The 23,020-nt window shown below is 44.4% G+C and overlaps 1 protein-coding gene across 7 annotated transcripts; it reads right to left on the bottom strand.

Annotated features, from left to right (window-relative positions):
• Nucleotides 1-63: 63 nt before the first annotated feature.
• Nucleotides 64-19,636, bottom strand: FBXO40 (F-box protein 40). 7 transcript variants are annotated; one of them, XM_080918917.1, is made up of 6 exons: nt 19,472-19,636; nt 19,267-19,362; nt 12,067-12,192; nt 7,313-7,342; nt 4,331-6,247; nt 64-1,823 (listed from the first exon to the last, which is right to left on the bottom strand). In XM_080918917.1, the coding sequence occupies exons 4-6, from the start codon at nt 7,313-7,315 to the stop codon at nt 1,608-1,610; spliced, it is 2,136 nt and encodes a 711-aa protein (XP_080775043.1). In that variant the 5' UTR covers nt 7,316-7,342; nt 12,067-12,192; nt 19,267-19,362; nt 19,472-19,636; the 3' UTR covers nt 64-1,607. The 7 variants fall into 7 exon arrangements, with proteins under 7 accessions (XP_080775043.1, XP_080775040.1, XP_080775046.1 ...); XM_080918914.1 differs by having other exon boundaries at nt 12,067-12,147; XM_080918920.1 differs by having other exon boundaries at nt 64-1,820; nt 12,067-12,147.
• Between the last annotated feature and the right edge of the window lie 3,384 nt (nt 19,637-23,020).

Genomic DNA, 23,020 nt, shown 5'->3' with positions numbered 1-23,020 from the left:
GGCAAAGTCTTAGAGAACATTCTAGATACACTTTTAGAAAATGATGACGCACGAAAAAAGTGGTGAAATCCAAACCAAACTGTAAAGATTAGAAATAAATAATAGCGTTGTGTTAACAATAGCATGTGAGGAATACAGCAGAAAGTGAGCATGCTTTTAGAATGGGCTTGCTCTGCTGCCTTTGCAGAGGCACCAGCTTCATCTGCACCGCCTCCTTAGTGTGCACCGCCTACTTCTTCTGCACCGCCTCCTTCTTCCGCACCGCCTCCGTCTTCTGCACCGCCTACTTTTTCTGCACCGCCTCCTTCTTCCGCACCGCCTCCGTCTTCTGCACCGCCTCCGTCTTCTGCACCGCCTCCTTCTTCTGTACCGCCTCCATCTGCACCGCCTCCTTCTTCTGCACCGCCTCCTTCTGCACGGTCTTCTTCACCTGCACCAGCTTTGAACCATGGTCAGACAGACAGATGCCCAGACAACGATCTTACCGATTGGTGAGACTCCTTCATTATTTGGATTCTTGGCTGGCTGTGATGTCTGTGATCCCTTGTGATGCCTGCCTTTCTTTTTCTTGTTTTTCATTAGCTTGAGAACTTCTAGAGTTGCTGGAAAATGGCACCAATTGAGGGAAGAGGAACTTAACCTGAGATAAATTACTTTCCTGGTTTCAGGTTTCCCTAAAGAGGGCAGGGATGATATGTTACTTTGTGGCCCAAGGACACGAAGCTGTATTGGGTAGATCAGCTCCTTCTGGTTCTCAGTTTAGGGTCACCACATGTTTAAAACTTATTTAGTAAAACAAGCTAGAGTTGCGGTAAATTATGGCACAGTTTATGTCACAAAGTGAGCACATCCTAACTTCTCATTGCTGATGTAGCATCTTTTAGGACAGTGGCTGTCAACAAGGAGCTACTTTGCTTCCGGAAAACTTTGGTCTTTCCTTCATTTTAAAGAGTTTTTTTTTTTTTTCTTTTTTTTCTTGGTGTCGCCAAGACTGTATACAACAGACTGTTTTGCTTTGTGGTGTCCTTGAAACTGCTGCGCTTACCCAATGTGCTCCATTCTCTTGGTTTGCCTTGAAACCATCTGGGCTTTGATGCCGTAGAGTGACTAAAAAGCCCTGAACTGTCAACACCAATAAAGCTTCAGAACCTTCTGGTTGGATTCCCTTCGTGTGGACACCCTGGGAGGTCACTGCACCTCAGGCCCTGTGTCACCTGCCCCAAGAACATGAAGGTGGTTTGTAAACTGGACAGCTCGACGTAGAAGCAGCAGTCTATGCTCGTTACAGGGCTTTCTCGTGCTCCAATCAACTAAGAACTTGGGCTCATTTGGTCTTAAGCTATTAATTTTCTCCCCAGACTTATCTCTGTTTTAGGAGAGGAAAGAGATAAGGCAAAAAAAAAAAAAAAGAAAAAAAGAAAAAAGAAAAAAAAAAAAGAAAAAAAAAGTGGCACTATCATACAAGCCATAGCTCGTAAGAACCTAGTGTCCTAGAGTGGTTGCTAAGGTCTGAAGGACTCCATAATGCTCCTAGATGTACAGGTTCAGAGTGGTGCATTCCTACTTTGAATAACTTGGAGAATCCAGGAGCAGTAGTGTGCAAATCTTTAAGAGTGTCTGCCACGTGGTCGGGCCCTAAATGTGGACACGAGGCTCTCCCTGGCCTGTTCTTGGGGCTGGCACATGCTGGTCAAACGAATCGGGTCAGTCTTATGCTCCACGACGTTGAAAGGACAGGTTTTCAGGTGTTCAGACATGGAGGTGACTTCGTTAAACTCCCAGCTCTTGACTTTTGAGAAGAGGCTGCTGAATTGCCAGATCTGCTGGGGGAAAAAGAAGCTCAAGGTAAACATGGGCAGTGAGGACAGAGTGCTTACAGGCTGAGTAGGGCTTAACTGTGTGTGAGATGAGTCTGTGCCTCCTGTGTTCAGCCTCCCAAGTGCCCAGCGACTGCTAGGACATTTGTTATTTCCCTTCCTGAAATTAATGCCTAGCACATTGTTGAGTAATAATCTTCCTAGCCAGCTTTGTAATTGCTTGTGATACCTAATGTTAAATCAATTGACACACACCTTCCCCAGCTCCCCTATGGTTGACACACACCTTCCCAAGCTCCCCTATGATTGACACACACCTTCCCCAGCTCCCCTATGATTGACACACACCTTCCCCAGCTCCCCTATGATTGACACACACCTTCCCCAGCTCCCCTATGATTGATACACACCTTCCCCAGCTCCCCTATGATTGACACACACCTTCCCCAGCTCCCCTATGATTGACACACACCTTCCCCAGCTCCCCTATGATTGACACACACCTTCCCCAGCTCCCCTATGAGCAACAGAACTTAACTCTAGATACACAGTTCAAATCTTGATGATTAGCACTCCTGGGGCTCTGCTCTGTGACTTTTGAATTGGACATCAAAAGGTGATTCTCCTTTCCTTCTGTGCTTGGAGCAGGAGGAAGCATGGGTCCAAGGAGCTCCCAGGAGCTACTACCATGGGCACGAAAGAAGAACTACCTTAGAATGCAGCCAGTATTGCAGAAGTGGAGAGAAACAAAGTTCTCTGAGCTGCTTGATCAAGCCTTACCTGAGACCATTGCCTTTTGACTTTTAAACTATATAGGTTAATGTAGTTCTTCTTATCACTAGGCTCACTTATGTTTGTTTTTCTAGGAATTAAAATTTAAAACAGCCTAACAAGAGTAAAGTCACCAAAGAAGATTTCGGTGACTATGCTGCTCCGTCAAACATTGATGTTCCTCCTGAGCTGGTGTAGCAAAGTCACCAGTTTTGAGGTTCTGGGGTTAGATACACTGCTAACCTTTCAGCCTGGCTGCCTCCCCATCGTAGTTTGGTCATTGTTCCTGTGCAGGAAAAGTTTTCCTGAGATCTTAGAACTGCTATCTACTTTACTTAAAAAGTGACTGACTTTCATAGGAATATCCTTTAGCCTCGTGTAAATTCTTCCTCCCTTTCAGTAAAGAAATTAGTCTGTCCCAAATGATATCCAAAAGTTACCAAAATATTTGACTTGAGGGAAAATATGAGCAAAATATTTAGTTTGTAAATTGAATTATTGACATCCAACTATGCTGAGGAAGATATAAGTGCTGGTCTTAGACGTTCTCCTAAAGGCAGTAAATTGTTCTCACTAACGTGTAACACTAATGTAGTTGGTGGAAACTGGTATTTTTAACATGTCTAGGTAGGCATAGATACATAAGAGAGTCTTATAATTATTTTTCCAGGAAGACTGCTTACAGAATAATTAAGGAAAATATGCAGAATAATTTGGACATAATCAATAAAAATGTATCCATACCAACCTGAGAACATCCACCTACTAGGGACAAACAGAACAATGGCACCAGTGACCTAAATAAACATTGTATATTCGGGGTTCATATTTTCTACACATTTGCTGTGAGAAAAGATACAACAAATACCTTGGATAAGATCAATTACAAGTCTGACTTTTTTAGAAGTTGTAATTCAATGACGACAAATCCATCGAGAAAAGGAACATGGTTTAACCATAGGAATAGATTATTTGATTTATTTGGTATAATGTTGTATATTAAATACGCAATTCAGGTATGGGGAACCAAGAAACCAAACAAAAAATTTAAAATTAAAAACTGTTGGTTTTTTAAAGCCTGTTGGCATGGGACTGGATGAATTTGTCTATTAATCACATCAATCAGAATCCAAGTAGGGGGCAGGAGGCACACTTAGGCAGGAGTTTTGTTTTGTTGTCAGGGAAGGGGGATGGTTTACAAATCTGAGGGCAATATCCAGAGCTCTTAGACCTTGCATGGAAAGAGGGAAGCTGTTCACTAGACCCAGAACAAGTGCCCATGTGGAGCAAGTCACCTGGTGTGGCCTCCTTCAGTGGAGGGACACAACCACTTCACGGTGTCGTGGAGGGAGGGGTTGGCATGCTGAGGAGACCTTCAGTACTTTCCCTCCCTGCTTCCCCTCCTGAAGCATTCACAGTGGATTAGCCTAACAAGAAGCTGGAGGCAGGGGAGCCAGCTGAGGCAAGCTGCAGAGATAGTTTCTGGAATAGACAGAGCTAAAGAAGGATGAAGAGAGAGCCAGTGTGGAATAAATGAACTAACGGAAGGCATTCAAGGCACATAAGCAGCCGTTAGCATCTAGGCTGCCAAACACATGCTTATATACTGTTTTCTACTAGACTGAGCTCCTTGTTTGAGCCTTATTTTCAGCATCCTTCCCAGTTCCTGGCACAGCACTTGTGCCCAAGAGAGCTCTTAATACATTTATATTGAGTGAACGAATAAATGATTGTTAACTTGCCTGATTGTGGACTTTCCAGGAGGTGCCTCCATGAGAATACCTCTTCTTCTTCCATTGCAAGAGGACCATCCCTCTCTCTTGCAACAAAGTTGCACAGATGTTCCTCATCAGTACGGATACCTGGGACAGCTGGGACAGGCTGATGCTGTCCAGAAACCCAGCAATGTATTGCAAAACCTCCAGGGGCAGGCTGGTTAGAGAATTCAGACTTTTCCCGTCATGGCCTGAGAGATGGTCGCTCTTCCATTTCTCGCTCAGCTCCGGAGCCACCTCTGGCTTGATGGCAAAGGTCTTCAGCTCCTGACTATAGATCACTTTTGCTTTTTGTCCAGGGGGGCGGAAGTGGTTCTGAACAAATGTACATCCCAAGTAGGCTAGGGGGCATCTGTGCTGGAACCAGCCATTGAGACATGACTGAATGTCGGTGTGGACATTCTTGAAGTGCAGGGGAAATTCATCCCTTCGGAAGAATTTGTTGCAGGTAAAAGTAAAGGCTGAGCTGCTTTTGTTGTGTCTTCTGGTCACACACTCACTGTGGAGCTCCACATGCAGGCCCCCGGGTTGGGCAGTGCCTAGGAGGTCAGCCAACACTGTCTCTGAGGAAAACTGTTCCGGCTCAAAGTTGTATGTTTGGGTGGCAAGGTCCATAAAGAGCCCATCGATACTCCTGGACTCAGAGATGACATGGCCTTTGAGTTCTCTTTCCAAAGCACACTGGAGGGTGGTCTTGATGAGATCGGATTTGGGCAGGTCCTCCACAGAGACCCCCAAGTCAGAAGTATCCACGGCCTTGTGTTCACTTGGTCTGCACCTCAACATGGCGTCTCCCAGACGAGCTCGCTTCCCGCAGTAGCTCACGGGAATTTTGAAGGTATACACCGTCTTCACTTCTTGAGCCTCGAGATTGCCGTAAACAAAGTCTCTCTCCTTGGGCGTACAAGCAGGCATCTGCCCAAAGTGGATGAGCATCCGCCCGTTGTGCACCAGATACATGTTATAGTCTTTGGCATCCACGGCTGTTTTTAGTCTTTCCAGAACTCCATCTTGCCAGGGAGCAAGCCCTGTCATCTCCATGGTATTGGGAAGTTCCTGGGGCTTCTGGCTTTCCGGTGGTCCTCTCCTTTCGGCAGAACCCTCTGCATCCCCTGTGGTACCATCAGCAGAGCACTGCTCTTTCCCAGCCACATTTCCATTCTTGTCTTCACCCTTCCCCAAGGAACCTGTTAAAACAGAGGCCGCGTGCTCCTTGCTGAACATACTTTCCCACTTGCCAAACTTGTCCAGGTCCATCCCTTCTTTGGTTTTTGCCAAGGCATCTCGTTCCTCCTGAGTGAGCTCCACTATTTGCCCGTTGGCTGCGGGCAAACAAGAGTTTGGTTCTAGCCTGGCATCCGAACCCCCGACTGCGCCCCCAGTCTCCTCCCAACTGGTATCACCGTTCATGGCTGGCTCCTCCTCTGTGGCATCTCTGGTTTCCGGGAAAAGATCTACCATTTTCAAGGATCTGAAGAGGACCTTTTGGTCCTGGAGGGCCAGGGCTGTGTCCAAACACTCCTCGCTGGGGGTCTCTTTCATGATGTTCTCATGAAGGACTGTTTCTGAGTCCACGTTTGGCCAGCGGTTCCATTCCATGGAGCAGCAGACCACGCTGGCTGGGCACACCTGCAGGTGCTTAGCCAGCTTGTGGCGTGCCATGGAGAGCGGGCAGCCATACTCAGAGTTGAGGCACGGAACCTGCTCCAGAGGGCAGAGGAGTGAATGCTCTGACTCTTTGCACATGTGGAAGGTAGCGCCACAGAGCAGGTGGCAGCTTTTCATCAGGCAGGAGACGCTGGGCTCCGCCGGAACATGGCAGTGGCGGTTGATACATCCCTCACAGTGCCTGTGCAGTGCAGGTGGAGGCCGGCGAGCCCGGCCCTAGACACAGTGGGGACAAAGGCAGAGAAGACAGGCGAGTGAGGGAAGGGGAGTGGAGTGCACTCTTGCAGTGGCTTTTAGTACACTTACCTCCTGTCTCTTTAAGACTGCAGTGGTAACTTCAATGCAGAGACCATCGGGAACACAGAAATCCAGAGTATTCTTTTCAGTGGTTTATGCTATGTTAGGTGGTGTGTGTGTTCAAAACAGAACCTTCCCATTTTAATTAGCAAAATAAAGGGAAGCCAGTGACTGGGCGGGGCAAGGGAGGTAGAAAGGGAGGAGAGGTCTGAGGAGGTCAGAGGAGGAGGAGAGGTCATGGCAACGTGGAGCATCCCAAGGACCAGCTAGACCCAGGTGTGATTGATTGGTGTTAAAAATCTATGAACGTTAAGGCTTTTACAAGTTTAATATCTCATATAGAAGGGCAGTTTGTATCTTTGTCTATTTGATGCAATCTTGTTGTATATAGGGTTTGTGGATTGAGAGTTGAATATATAAACCAGAGTGAAAAGCAATCGGGCTATAGAGTTGTATTTATGTGGGATTTTTGGGGTACATAAACACCCCGGGACAGAGGCGGAGAACGAGAGGTAGAAATATGCCAGGGAAGGAAGTTTCGTGGATAAGTTGGGGTGGTGGCTTGGACTGGTAGCCAGAGGTGCTCGCGGCTCCGTATCAGGGTCGGGCCTGAGTAGTGAGACCTCTGGGCCAGTAAAGAGATAAACTAATTTTTATTTTTTAATATTTACTGCAACAATATATGATATATGTATACTACATACATGTGATATATATCACAATGCCTAATGACTACATCAGAATAATTAATACTTTTATCTCATCATTTATTAGTTCTATGTGTTGAGCAATTCATCTTCAGTGTTTCACTATAAATCTTTGCTCACAAATGTTTCTCATTCTTCCTTTTAGTTGGGGTCTACTCCTCAATAATGGATATCATTAACTCATGCAGCTGCATCTACAGTCATTTGCTTGGGTTCTGGAATAGAGTTAGACCTGGGCCTCTCAACAGTGAAGCTCCAACAAAATCCTGATACTTACCATGTCTTCCCCACTTTTGGCTTCTTAACTCTAGGGGGAATATGAAAATATAAAGTATTAGTAAAGGAAAGCATTTAGTTATTTATATGATTATGGACCAAAGAGATCTCATATAGTCCTAATTTAATTCTGCTCACCATACTGGGGGAGTTGCCCCAACTTTCAATCTAGAAAAATGGAGACTTGAAAAGCTAAGTATCTTACCCAAGCTCACTTATCTGTTAAATATGAAACCAGGTTTTCAAATCAGACATGCTGACCAGGCCTCCTTACACTGACCCACGTGTACCCTAATGGGACCGATTCCAACTATGGAGTCTGCGACTTCTGCTTCTTGCAACTTTTCCTCACTGTCTACCTTCAATTTCCCACCCAGCCCCAATGTCCGCTGCCTTCCCATGGGGCTTCATGTCTACTGAGGAAACAGCTTAATGTTCAGCTTGACCTGGGGCATCCCCATCCTATGCCATTCGCTTAGTGCCTTCAGCTGTGCTGGGGCTAGGTCAGGGCTCGACTCCCCCAAACTCTAGAAGAAGGTTACAGTGGGGGCTGTGGCAACTGGAACAGAAGGTATTCTGCCTTTAGAATAATTGAGGTTACCCAGCTCCGGTTGCTTGGTTTTGTGAGGGAATGTGTTGCCGGATCTTCTGGGATTTTCAGAGAGTGTGGGAGAGAGATTCCCGTGAGTTTGGTTGAGTGGAGTGGCTAGGAGGCTAACTGCATAGGTCTCTCCCCAGCTCTACAAGGCCATTAGCGGTGAAGCCTTGGGAATGCTACTTAGCATCTTTTAAATCCATTTCCCTTCTGTGAAGGAGAAGGATAACACTACCTCCATCACAGCACTACTGAGAAGGAGAAACGAGTTAAAGGTACATGGCATTTTTTAACAGTGCTTTGTAACCTACACATTTGCTCTTATAAAATCTGTGTTTCCTATTTCATCACAGTGCAAAATATTTTACCACGTGATATATCAAATTATCCTCAGAATCTTGTCCTATCCACTCAGTCAATTTAAACCATTTTACTTGGGTGAAAACAAAGATTACAGGTGTACCGGCTGGCTGACTTTGTAACAACTGGTCTAGAGAGTCAGCAAGACAGTCCCAGCCATGTGGTCTTCTGGGGCAGAGCTGGTAGGTTAGTGTTCCAAAGTCAGAAAGTGCAGAACTTTACTCTTTTTCTTATTTGCACGTCAACAAAGACCTTCTCCTCTGGAATTCATGATACTATCATCTCATCCAAGAAAACTAAGACCAATGTCTTAACACTATGGCTATGATTGTGTGTGTGTGTGTGTGTGTGCTCACTATGTAGCCCTGGCTGTCCTGGAACTTTCTGTGTACATCAGGCTAGCCTTGAATTCACAGAGATTGCAAGTCTCAGTATTCTAAATTCTGGGATTAAAAGTATGCACCACTGCACCTAGCTAGCAACAGAATTTTTTCAGTATTAATATATTGGACTTAGTGGTCTTTTTATATCTTTAGTTTGCAATAACCCCTCACATTTTTATGATGGCTCTCTTTATGCTTTTATCTGTCTACCCATCTGACAAACATCTGTTGACTGTACTCTGTGTCAGTCGTACCCATGAGTCATGCAGAGGGCTTATAAACTGAGTCATAGGACACTTTCAACAGGATCAGCTGTGACACTTGTAAACCTATAAATCTGCACTGTTCTATATGGTAGTCAGTGACATGTGGCTGTTTCTGTTTGGTCAAAATGAAATGAAATGAGTAAATTCCTTGTCCCAGCCATGTTCCAAGTGTTCAGTAGCCACATCTGCAGGTAGCTAAGCTACTCTGTTGGATGATACAGAAGAGAACACTGACATTTTTGAGGAGGTCCTATTGTATTGTGCTACTGTAGAATCTGACTGCATCCCGTGTTTATGTAAGAAAGAAATACTGGAATTATATTCTCAATACATGTCCTGGTTTTGTTTGTTTTGTTAACTTGACACTGATAGAGTTATCTAGAAAGAGGAACCTTAACCGAAAATAAAGCCACCATCAGACTGCCTATTGGGAAGTCTTTAAGGCATGTTCTTGATTGATGATTTGTATGTGAGGAACAAGCCCATTATGCATGGTGTCACCCTTGGGTAGGTGGTCCGTGTTGTATAAGAAAGAAGGCAGATCTAGCCACAAGGAACAAGGCAGTAAGCAGCATTCTTTTATGGCCTCTGCCTCAGTTCCTGCCTCCAGTTTCCTGTCTTGAGTTCCTGGTCTGACGTCTCTTCATGATGAACTATAAACTTGAAGCTTAAGTAAACCCTTTCCACCATAAGTTGCATTTGGCTATGCTCTTTAGCACAGAGGTAGAAACCAAACTAAGACAACATACTTCCAGTCTTATTATCCTGCACCTTCATTCTAGACCCCACTGGGCTCACTGAGTACCCCTGAAGGAGGATCATCCCAGAGTGCTCCAGATTCCTGCCACCCTAAACCAGGAGACAGGTAAGAAGCTGCAACTCAGAGCATCAAATAGGCTCAGGGCCCAGTAGTAGAAAAGCAGGATATTAGAGCCAGGGGGAAGATGGACAGGGTCGGAGGGCTGAAAGGGGTAGACTGTATTATGGGCTGAATGTTATATCCAAAAAGTTTTTAATGTTGCAATCTAATCACCAATGAGATCACATTTGGAGGTGGAACTTTTGGGAAGTGATAAGGTCATTAAAGCAGAGCATTCATGAATGAAATAAGTGTCCTTATAAAAGGGTCTGCAAGAGAACCCTCATCACTTCTATCACGTCAGGACATAAAAAGCAAGATAGCTGTGAGCCAGCCCACAGGCCCTCCAAGCACAGCACATCCACCATATCTTGACCTCAGATCTCTAAGTGAGAAATAAGTTGTTTGTAAGTTACCTAACCTCTGGTGTTTTGTTATAGTAACAAAAATGAACTATGATATACGGAGACAGAACAGAGTAAGTTCAAAAAAGAATTCTTAGTGTCCAATGACCCATCTAGCTAATTGCATAGCACCCGTTTAATGTGTGCCTGTCTCTTGCCATATTTGAGATCATTCCTACAGGGGAAAGTCCATAGTGGACTTAAATATTAGACTAAGAAATCTGGAACTATATGGTGCACAATAAGGAGGTATTTTATATTGTGATTTGGGAGCTAACTGGGACCGGTTAAGAGGATCCAGAATTGGAAACTATTGTAGACTATGTTGTAGTTGTGTAGATGAAACTAAAGACAGTAGAAACAAAGATGAGGCAGATGAGAGGCAACGCAGAGGAGAATCTGGTTCGTTCCTGACTGGAGATGTGGAAATAAAGTCGATACCAAGATTTTTAAACCAAGAGAAAAGAAGATTGGCTACAATTTTCGAGAAAAACAGAAGTCTGTGAAGGAGCTATTTGAGGAGGCAAGATGAGTCCAAAAAGTCTGGTATAAATTGCCCAAGGTGATGACAATCTTGTGATGAGAACAGGCACTTGGATGCAGAGATATCGGTCTGGACACTACCCAAGTGAGAGAAGAAGCTCTAAGTGGGAAATGAGAACACAGACTAGCCATCTGAGACATGAAGTATTAATACCAAGCCATGTGTGACCATTTTGGGGACATTAGGAAAAAGGACAGCCAGAGGAGAGACCAGAAGGTTGTGTGAATCAGGACTATGTTGTCACAGCTATAAAGGAAAGGGTGAGTTATGCCACCTACACTGCCTCAAAGAAGAATGACAGCCATGACCATATGACGCTAATGAGCAATCCCCAAACAGCAATTCTGGCATTTCAGCTGTGGGACCCTTGGCCATGGTGTTTGATAAAAGGGGTAAGGCACATATTTTGATACTGACAAGATTGTGGCCAATCAGAAGGAATGGCACCATCTGCTTCTTGCTCAGAATAGCAGCCAACAAAATAAGGATGGTATGTGGAAGACCCTGGATCCCTCTGGCTTTCAGGTAGAAAAGAGCCAGATCACAAAGGGTGTGAGGACATGCAAGGAAACTACCAACACTAGGACTGTCCAGCTTCATGTTACCATCGTATTTAGTCACAATATTGAGCTCTATTCCTGGGAAGAAAAACAAAGAGTCTGGCTAGTTTTCTGTACTCCAAGAGTGAGAACTCTGCTCACCAGCAAGGATATGCTTGGCTACAGGCACTGTGATTAGCTCTAAGTCCAATCTTCCCTTTAAATGTTTTGAAGTTTGGTTCTTAGGAACCATATACTGTTCTTAGGAATCAAATACTATTGCTTTGTTGTTCTCTATCTATCCCTGTGAGGTTATTTGAAAGTATCTCTTTAAGAGAAAATAGTGCATGTTGTCAACAAAGATGCTCTTCTCTTCCTTTTTAAATATCATTATTTAAAGTTCTCATTCCAAACTCTATAATGACATCAGCTGGCTGACTTTGAGATAGGACCAGTGTTGAATAAAGATTACTCTAGAGGAGTTTGACCATAAAAGAAAGGAGAAAGACAGACATAATCCAACGACATAAAAACCACATTTCAACCTTTCATTGAATACTTGGGGGAGATTGTTTTCATTGGTATAGGGTCAATCTAGAACTCTTGATAGTCTAAGTTATTTCCTGGGACTTTCCTGGGCAGTCCCGGATGTATCGAAAGCCACATATCTCAGGAAACCTCTTAGGGCCAGGCAGATTTGCCCAGTAAATTGATTACTTTGAGCTTCAGACAATGACTGTTGCCTCAAATAAATCAAATTAGACATAGCATCAATTGCCTTGTGCTGTAAGAAGGCTGCTCTTACCCTTCTTGATTTGATGCTCAGTGACAGGATGCTTCTTCTCTTTGGAGTTTGCCCGACTTAGATAGAACGAGGATGTCTCTGCTTTGAATATCACGGGGGAAGAGAAGTGTCTTAATGTTATTATTGCTGTGATGAAACACCAAAACCAACAGGAAGTTGGGGAGGTAAGTTATTACATATGACATCATATTTGGCTTTATGCTTCCACATAACCATATATCATTGCAGGAAATTAGGACAGGAACTCAAACAAGGCAGAAACCTGGAGGCAAAAACTAAAGCAGAAGTAAGAGAGGTGCTGTTTACCAGCTTGCTCCTCAGGGCTTGCTTAGCTTCCTTTCTTATAAAACCCAGGACCACCAGTTCTGGGTGGCACCACCCACAATGGGCTAAACCTTCTCCCACCAATAAATAATTAAGAGAAGATCCTACAGCCTCCTTTTGGAGGCATTTTCTCAATTGAAGTTTCTTTCTCTCTGATGACTCTAGCTTGTGGTCAAGTAGCCAGAAAACCATCCAGCACAAGAAGGAAGGTTTTGGCACCCATATATCTTATTTAGACCTCACAACAGTCATGTGAGGTGGGTGTTGCCATCTTCAGTTTACAGACAGGGAAACTGAGGCATAAAGAGATCTACATCTGTCAAGCTTCAAAACTTGCACTCTCATGTTTCTCAGAGATGTGTGGTCCATCTCTATACCTTGAGGAGGAAGCAAGGCCATGGCTAGAGTGGACACAGTATTGTGTTTACATGTGTAGTCCTTCCAGAGTGGAAAGGAGCTAGATGATCCTAATCAGGAAACACCTCTGTGTCCATGGAGATATTTTTGTAAGCCTTCCCATCAGGTAGGAATGAGCAGAAAGAATTTACCTTCCTTCTTGAAACAGTCTTGCTGGCTGCTAGGTGAAGGGTCTTCATGAAAGACCCAGAAAGTCAGTGGGCCATCCTGTCTGTGTTCACATCCATATCTAGCACAACTGCCAGAGACCAAGCACCGTGGTCTCTCATCTGCTCTAGTGTCATGGATATATAATCAGCTTTGCTTCTCGTTCTTGCATCTCATAAGACAGCCTTCCCAATAGAAAAGGAATATTAACTACTTATAAAATGATGTCATCACTCCTCGGCTTAGTACCTCTATCCATTTCCAAGACAAGGGAGAGACTGTCACGCCATTCCTGTGGCTAACAAGGCCCTGCATGAGCTCTTCTCTTTTTGCCCCTTTCAGCTCACCCTTGGCTTTATGTTCCTTGCTTCCAGAGGTCCTGAGTTCAGTTCCCAGAAACCACCTGATGGCTCACAACCATCTGTAATGGGATCTGATGCCCTCTTCTGGTGTGTCTGAAGACAACTACAGTGTACTCATATATATATATATATATATATATATATATATATATATATATATATAATAAAATCTTCAATATCCAAAAGAAAAAAAAGAAAGAAAAATGAGAGCATGAACCTTGCAGGTAAATGGGTAGAATTAGAAAAGGTCATGTTCTCAGTGAGGTAGCTCAGACCCGGCACGACCAGAATCTCATGTGTCCTCTCATCTGAGGTCCCTAGCTCTAAATTTTCAGATGTGAGCACATAACCAGAAGTAAGTGCAGGAACCAAGGAAGTAAAAGGGACCATGGTGGGGTGAAGAGTGGGGGAGCAATAGAGAGGTGAATAGCAGTGTTCAGGGGAAACGTGGAAAATGGAGGGGGGCTTTAATTAGAAGGGGAGGAAGCTAAATAGAGAAGAATTGGGGGAGAACTGTAAGGGTGTCTAAACAAGTTAAAAGGAGCCACATTAATAACTACTTAAAAGTACCTACAATACATGTAAGTCTATATATAAATATTTATAATAGTATAATTATATCACATATTATACAATATATTATATATAACAATCACATATAATCATATTATAATATAGCTATAGTATAATAATATAACAAAATATATTACAATAATATAATATATTTTAATATAATATAAAATAATATAATATGAATATATTATAATAATTATAATTATACTTATATAATTATTATAATGATATAATAATTATATAAGTATGTAATAAATAAAAACATACAGATATTAAAATGTATATAACATAATCATGTGTTAATTACTAATTACTAATTAATATAATTATCTAATTCATATCATTATTAAATTATATAATTGTAAAATTATAAAATGTCATTATATTGTTATATAATTATATGTTGTATGTTATAATATCAATATATGATACATTATACATTTATGGTATATATGTATATGACTTTCTTTTAAATAAAAATTTTCCATCTGGATTAACAATGTTTCTCTCAATAGTCACAGGCTATCTAAAAAACCCCCAAAACCTGACCATGCATGAGAAACCCTCTTTTGAGTTGTTGGTCAGGCTTATCCAAAAAACTTCCAAAACATTATAGGCTGTTGTTCCTGGTTCCCCTTGGAGGTGTGAAAGGTGTGTCACTATTGCTGAAGCCACCAAGCACTTCCCAAATTCCCAAAGGACAAGAGCTGGATCAGACCTGAAAGCTTCCGCCCTAAAGAGTAGCTTTCATGCTACCAAAGGGGGTGAGCCGTCCATAGTCCTACTCAGCTCTGGTGCCCGTGAACCACACAATGCCCAGCATGACCCTAACTCTGGGGGTGGAGCAGTAGCGTGTGCACTTGGTGGTAGCCAACAGTGCTCTGGTTGGACTTAAAGCCTGCTTAAAAAGAGGGAAAAATCATGTCTGACACTGGTAACCTGGCCAACCATCCAGGACTAGTGAAGTTGTGGATCTTGAGGAAAACCTACAACTACCTGTTTACTAAGCCAGCATATGTACATTCTAAACATCTGTTCCTATACTCATAGAGAAGTGTCAACTTCAGCCCTCACTGAGGAAGCTTCTCTTTGCCACAGACTGTGCCTTAGTTACCTTTCTATTGCTATGATAAAACACCATGGCCAAGGCAACTTATAAAGGAAAATTTCCTGGAGCTCACAGTTAGAGCCCATCAAGGCAGGCGGGCAGGCAGGCAGGCAGGCAGGCAGGCAGGCAGGCAGGCAGGCAGAGCAGCAGCTGAGAGTTCTCTTGTTGAGGCTACAACCATGAGACCAAAAGAGAGAGCTATGGGAATGAATGCATTGGGCTTTTGAAACCTCAACTCCCAGCTCCAATAACATACACATCTCCTCTAAAAGTGCCACGCCTCCTAATGCCACATTAGAAGAGTTAGGAGGTTTGGCCTTGTTAGAGGAAGTGTGTCACTGGGGATGGGCTTTGCGATTTCAAAACACATGCCAGACCCAGTCTCTAGCTCTCTGCCTACAACCTGCAGATCAAATGTGAAACTCAGCTACTGTCTGCTGATTGCTACCATGCTCCCTGTCATGATGGCCTTGAGCTTCAAACTAAACCTGTATGCTAGCCCCTAATTAAATGTTTTCTTTTTAAAGTTGCCTTGGCCACAGTGTCTCCTTTACACCAACCAAACAGTATCTAAGACAGATGGAGACCATTACAAACAACCACAGCTGATCAAAATGCAGAGTCATAGAGCCCGGTCCTAAGTAACACACCTACAGCACAACTCCTGCACCTAAGACCATCTTGGCAAAGGGAGTGTGGAAAGACTGTCAGAGCCAGAGGAATGGGAGGTTTGGCTCTGAGGTTGTGTCTTCTAGAACTGTCAGAGAAATTATACCCATGTAGTTTTATCATGGATATCTAAACAAGTCCTGAAGAAGGAGAAGAGCAACAGATGTGCTCACGTGCAAGGCAGAAACCTCAGGAGACCTTAACTCTACACAAAGGACTACAGACAGCTAAGGGACACAGAGCGTGGGGGTAAGAATCTGCTCAAGGGAAAGCATGTGGGTTGGTTACAATACCAAACGGTCAGTCCTGAAAGCATCATACAAGTAACACCATATTTGGAAATACACACACACACACACACACACACACACACACACACACACACACACGGGGGGGGGGGGAGACATATACAGAAAGAGGTATGTAACAACAATTAAAAAGATGCTATGGATTTAAATGAAAGCTCCTGGAGGTAGAAAGAGGAAGAGAATAAATAATGTATCATATTTTAATCCCTAAACTTTTTTTTAATAGAGGACTTCCCTTTGCCACTAGGAATGGTGAGTGTTGAGAGGAGCAGCCCAGAACAAATGCCACACCTGCCAGGTGTAGCCAGTCAGGGGAAGGACCTCTGACCAGAGTATTAATGGAGGGCGCAAATCTGTCTCAAGGAATGTACTAGAATAGAAGCTGGAGAATAAGTGTCCCTAACACAGAAACTTTAACTATACAAGAATAAAAATAGATAAACAATAAAAAGATTAAGAACAAACATTTAAAATGTAGTTAGGGATTGTGCTAGTTTAGGACAGTGCTGGCTGTCGGTTCTCAATTAATGTTTATGGAATAGAACTGACTTATACTACACTAAAAAGAACCTTAAACTAAGGGGCACTTCAAAAAAAAGGCCCAGGATAGTCTGGAGCAAATGTGGGGAGGAACTGAAGTGATGTCAGGTGTATATCATCTGGAGAGAAAAGCTTTTCGGCCCCTAAGGTAAAGGAAGCCCCCACTGAGTGGGAGACACTTGTGTGGATCTGACTTGGAACACACACTGAACGATGCCAGAATAGTCACCAGGACTTGTTCTTCAGAATGCCTGCAGCTGTTCTGCTGTTCAGAGACGTCTGAGCATGCAGACATCTCTGGACCAGGCAGAAAACCAGAAACACCCACTTCCAGGATCTCTCCAACTTCAGTGCCCACGCCATTGGCTGGGGCAGTCTTTGTACTAGAGTTTGGTGGAGCGGAGGGAAGTCTGGAATTTTCCCATAATCCTCAGGCAGTCCAAGTTTTACCTCTCCGATGTTCAGAGTCAAACCTGAGACTCTGAGGAGGATGACCGTGTCCTGTGTGCACTCTGACACTCTGTGCTCGTTGTTGCAGGCTGTTTCCCCTGCTCCCAGATGTCTGGATAAATGCCAGCACCACACAGCTACTGCCTGAGTGGAGGTGTCCAAGGGTGTGTTAAAGTGTATAGATGGTGCTGAGGGGACAGAGCCTGGGAGGCTGGAGGAGATGGTAAAAACTGTCATTGGGCAAGAACAAAGAGAGTAGTGCATTTAAATCAAGTAAGAAAGAATGGGATCAAGAGATAATTCATGTTTTACTATGGTTTTAAAGTTAGTGACAAACAGGTTTGATGTCAGGGAGATATTTTTAAGCAAATGACCCTTTCAGTGCCCATCATACAGTCTGCGACTGTTCTGGTGCCCCATGCTTCTGACACCCCATGTAGTTAGCAAGCTCTCACAGTAATGACTGATTTCTGTTCTGCTTCAGTGAAAAGTGGCAAGGCTAAAGGCTAAAGAGCAAAGGGCAAAGGGCAGAGGTATTCCTTAACTCCTATCCCTCTCACCGGCCAGCTAATCATTCAGTTACTCATTGATCCTCCACTTCCCTGCTATGGAGACATTTGATTCTAGAGAAAGAAAATGTATAAAGTTAACATTACACTCAGCTCTCTACCCCTTGAGATTTTACCTCACCTAGGCATCTGAGGACAAATGACATATGTGGCTCATGGGCTTCTGGGCTGTGATACCTGCAACCTCCCCACACCCTAACACATACTGTGCTTCCCCAGATCCTGTCAGCTTAACAGTCTACAGCCTCACCTCTAGAGGTCACTCCATCTTTAAAGCTTTTTACTTACCAGCTTTGATTGTCATTGTCCATATCTATACCTTGACATCAGTGTCATATCCCTCTGTGCTGTTGGCTCATAAAGTATTTAACTGGGGGGGGGGGGTCACAGTCAGGTTGTCCCCTTGATGACTTCTAAGCTAACATACCTAAGTCTCATAAGGATGGCAGCCCAGCATACATTTCTGATTTGTTGCTATGGAAACCCTGGCAAAATTAAATGCCACAGTGGAACTGACTGTGCCTAAGCAAATAGGTAGGATACTAACATAGACTCCTGGATAGACTTGGTGTTACTCTGGTACATTGGAGGTTACAAGAAGGAGCTAGATGACAGGCATCCGAGTAGTTGCTTTAGATCTACTTTGACTCAGCATTGATGGCTCGAACCCAAACACCTCAGATCTTTTTCTCTTCAGGCCACTTCCCAGGATGACCTTAGCTGAACTTTAAACTAGAGAAATATAAGGAAATAAACAGGGCCCAATTCTGTTGCTAACTTTTTTTCATGCACATAATAATATGTAACAGGAGTTCTTAACCACTGGATTATGACCCCTTTGTGGGTCACATATAAGATATTCTGCATATCAGATATTTACATTATGATTCATAACAGTAGCAAAATTACAGTTATAAAGTAGCAATAAAATAATTTTATGGGTGGGGGGTCACCACAACATGAGGAACTGTATTAAAAGGTCACAGCATTAGGAAGGTTGAGATGTAGTTATTCTAGGAGCTAGGAGTAATGTATCTGCCTCTTAGGCTTTTTAAACCATGGATTTCTTTCACCACCATACTTCTGTGGCTCTGGGTGTGCACACCTCAAATCCATTACAGTTCTGAGTTCGGGTGCCTAAGTCTGTGTACGTTTTCAGTCTTCACTTTCAAGTTTTGGATACAAGAGAAGTGGGCAGGAAGAAGCTGCTTTGAGGCAGTTTTGTTTGGCAAAACTGAGTTTCAGGTTGCAGGCAGTGTGAGCAGCGAGCCGGGAGACGTACCGCTGTGGTACATTAGCCGGTGGTGTGGCTCAGTAGATGGAACTTAAGCCTTGTGACCTTGACTTGTAATCAGAGCAGCAGAGGTGACTGGAGAAAGCGTTGCAGAGTTCGGACTAACCCTGAGTATCTACTTCTTTCCTCCCGACACGCTGCCCTCCCCTGTCACCACTGCGTGACAAAGGTAGCACTGATGTGCTCTGGTTGACCGTAGAAGAAAACCGAAGCTGGCAGAAGGCTGCTGACACTGCAAACTGCTGCAGGATTTTAAATTCAAAACAGTTTACACATGGTCGGGGCTTTCCGGTGCTAACCTTTCCCCCCATCACCCACATGTAACCAAGTTCGTTCAACAACCCACCCTCAAGGCACAAAGGTAATGCTTAGTAAGCCTCGGTCTGGTCCACACATCTGAATAACCCGAGCTACACCTGCCCGTGCTTGAAAATCTTACCTAAGCGGTACAGGCTGGCTCATCCGCAGCTACCAGCCCTTTGCAGTCGATCAAGCTGGTCTGCAGGAGGTGGCTGCCGGTTCTGCTGCCCGAGTTCTGTTGGAAAGGCAATCGAAAGGGAGAAAACGTCAACTGACATAGTTCAAGTGTTTCAAAGTTAAAAATAAAACTATATCACAGGGCAACGTGACCGGGCTCAGCTTACAACTTCTTTCGTCGTTAGGTTATCAACACTCAAGGTCTAAGCGCTGGAGGGACAGAGGACAGCCCGTGGGAAAGTAGCGCTTATACCAACCCTGAGGATGGCCTTTGCAAGAAGGCTCAGGGCAAGGCCAGCACAGCCCCAGTCCTGCGTGTGCTGTGGGCAGGTCCAGCTGTGTTCAGGAGCTGGGGGAGAAGCAGCGGGCCTGCTGCTCTAATTATAACCCGGTGTTCCACCCAAGCCCCTCACTGGCTCAAGCAGCAAGTTGTGCAAGTGACAGTTTCATGCTCCTGCTTCTCCCGTTTCTTCTCATGGCAGCTTAGCATCTGCCCTCCTCTGGCCCTTGCCTTTTCCAGGTGGCGGGGAAGGGGAGAGCTTGTCATTCAGAAACCAGGCAGATAGCAAATCCAAAGGAACTTAGAGGTGGTAGAAGGCTTAGCTATCACTTAGTACATCTTCCTCTTCACAGATGAAAAGACACAGGATCAGGGAAGATGAACTACTTATCCATCACCACAAGGCTCAGAGCCAGAAGAAAGACTTCTCACAGTCTGGGATTCTTTATCTCATCCTTCTCAAAACAGTTCTTTCAACCTCCTCTTTGAAAATAAAAATAACATGTGAATATTGTCTAGTGCACACAAACGGATCAGTGTGGCTTCCCTGGCGGCAGGTCTGGATGAAAAGAAATGGTCCGTGGGTTTAAGGCATTTATTGTCCTGGAAGAAAGTGGATGTGTTAAAAAAAAAAAAAAAAAAAATGTACTCTGACTTCTCAGGGCGGGCCTGAGATTAAAAACCTTTTGCAGGGAGAAGTGTCTGGGAAGAAAGGCTAATTGGCTAAGCTTCCAGGCCTTTGAGGTTTCTCACTATAAGACCTGCCTTGTAATAGTCTCCATCCCCCTGTGCTCTTTTTTTTTATGTGAACACAGGGGTGTTCCACAGACTTGGGAGGGGTGGGTGTGTTGTAACACCAGCTGTTCTACCAGCTGTGTGAGGGCTCTACGCTTCTCCCTTGAGAGAGGCCACTTTGGGACCCAGATGGCTTCTTTGGAGAGCCAATCAAGGCAGGGAGTATTAAATCTAACAGTGGCCCCTAGGATTGGGGGTGATTTGGAGGAGGATTTTTAGGGTCTCTTTGGGTAATATCCTCTATCTTAATATGGTCTCTTTCTGGTTGAGTGGTTAGAACTACCTCTAAGGCCTAGAAGATATCTTTTCCTAGAAGATAGGTGGCTAATTGAGCCACCAGAGGGTATATGAGGCCACTAGCTCCATCCTGGTCTTCCTGCCTATAGGCCTGTTTGGTGACGAATGCAGGAGAGGTACACCCTGTGCCTAGGAGCTGAGGCCTAGGGGTCAGTTGCCAGTTGCCTTCTTTCACTGCCTGCCTGAGTACTTTTAAGTCTGCGGCTTGCAACGGATACCAGTTGAATGGCTTAGTTTGACTGGGGTTGATATTAACAGGGTTAATAGTTCTACATCAGACTCCAGAGTAACATGGGAGGCAGCATCCGGCTTTGCAAGGGAATCCGGAAAGTTACAAAGTTGTTAGATAGTAGATGGTTGTGGGCAAGGGACTAAGGAGTTTGGCGGAGTTTTATCTACTGGTTTTTTATTTCTGTGGCTCGGAGAAGGGGGAGGAGAGATACCTCTCTTTCCTTGGATACAGGGGTGTGGAATAAGGGGAGAAGCAGGTGGAAGCTTCTCCTCTCTTTTTTCTTTCCTTGAAAAAAAAAAAAAAAGCCTTGTGCTTAGGTGGGAGAGGAGGGGCAGGAGGAGCACACGGTTTATTTAGTGTCTCCTTTGAAGCACAAGGAAGCAGGGGTGGGCAGATGGATTTTATTTCCCTTATTAGTTGGGAAAGGGCTGTGAGATCTGAAATAGGGTGTTTTTTTAGGACCTTGATCTTTGGGTTCATCTGACTGAGGGGGCTTAGGAGCTGAGTTGCTATCAGACTGTCCTGTTTTAGACGGCCCAATGCATTGCCAAATCGCGGTTAAGATCTACAAAAAGTCATAGGAAGGTAGTTTTCCTTCTTGGGTATCTGTTTTTGATGGGAGAAGCTACTGGGTCCATGAATCTGGGCTATAAATATTGTCATTGGCCATGCACGGTGCCATCTGAAGGACTTCCTCTCAAAACAAGGAGGCTTGTTTTTTTGGCTAGTTTTATTCCATGGGATTTTAGTAAGGCACATTTCTCTCTGGCCTGGGGTAATTTTTTAGGTGATGGTGAATTTCCCATTACAGAAAAGAAGGAGAAACACGTTGTCCAATGGGAATGTTTTCTTGGTCTATCAGATTTGGGGGATTCCACAGAGGTCCAAAAACACTAAGCCTTCCTGAAGATTTAAGAACTGGCAGCCACCCTTGTGGGTTTTATGTGTTTGCTGTGTTTCCAGGTTTTTCTTTTTGTCTTAAGGAGAGGTTAGATGGTCTTTGCCAATGCCCTTTCTGGCTGTCAAGATTTAGACAGAGGCTAGAGGGACCTTCAGCCAACACCAGAGAGTAGCTCTGACCAGGAGGCTTCAGCTTGTCCAAATCCACCTCAGGAAAGGCTAGGTTGCTTGTCTCTAGAGTGTGTTTTCGTGTTGCGCCTAACGCCTCAACAGCAAGAACGACGTGCAGCAACAGGATTCTTCTGCGAACAACCTTTATTGTACAGTACTCTTGAGCAGGGGACCACGTGGAAGAAAAGTGCACTGCTTATATATGCCCAGGAGACTCGTGTCGCTACCTGATTGGTGTGCCCTCCAGTATCTCATTAGCATGCCCCGAGAGTGGGCTGTGAAGTGTGTGGTACATGCGCACTACATCCCTCGGGCTGGACAACAGCTCTGTTTGCTGAATCATCATCAGGAAGCCGGCGCCATCTTTGGGTGTGGCACAAATGGCTACCAACATTTTCGGGGGTGGTGCTGGTGGTAGCTTAACTTCTCGCAGTCCATGCAGTTGGGTCGCTGCTCAAGCCCCACAAGGTCACCAGATGTGGGCCTGCATTCAGGAGGCCTCACAAGGAGATCTCTGATCTTGCTAAGTGAACAGGAGAGGACTTGAGCAGGGAGGGGATGCGGTCTGCTGCTGTCCCACCTCCATTTCTGCAGGACATTGGGCTGAGCCAGCAGGAGACAGGCTAGTTGGCATGTGGGACAGTAGATCTTTTCCCAAGCAGTGGTGTTACAGCTCCTGTGACAGAAACTCTCAGACAATGAAGTAATTCCTGCACACCTTTAATCCTTCTGGATAGGTTTTTTTTTTTTTTTTTTTTTTTTTTTTATACAGTTTTGGGATGATTCAGGGTCTGCCAGTTGGTACTATTGGCTTGGCTGGAGAGCTTGGGAATCCTCATCTACATATTGGGATTATGGTCCTGTTTCTATGTGACTGGTCTGTCATGAGCCTGTGTGACATGTGGTCACCTGTGGAGAAGGGACTTGGGCCATGACCTACCTACACAAGTCAATCCTCTCTACAGGAGGCTGTAGGGGGCTGTAGCTACGTGAGAGAGGCCTGATCTACCCAGAGACTAGGAAGCTTCCTACCATCCCTTA

This window comes from Micromys minutus, assembly GCF_963924665.1.
Source record: "Micromys minutus genome assembly, chromosome: 7".
Taxonomy (NCBI): domain Eukaryota; kingdom Metazoa; phylum Chordata; class Mammalia; order Rodentia; family Muridae; genus Micromys; species Micromys minutus.
The sequence above is the reverse complement of the archived record's forward strand: the minus strand, read 5'-3'. Positions and strand labels throughout refer to the sequence as shown.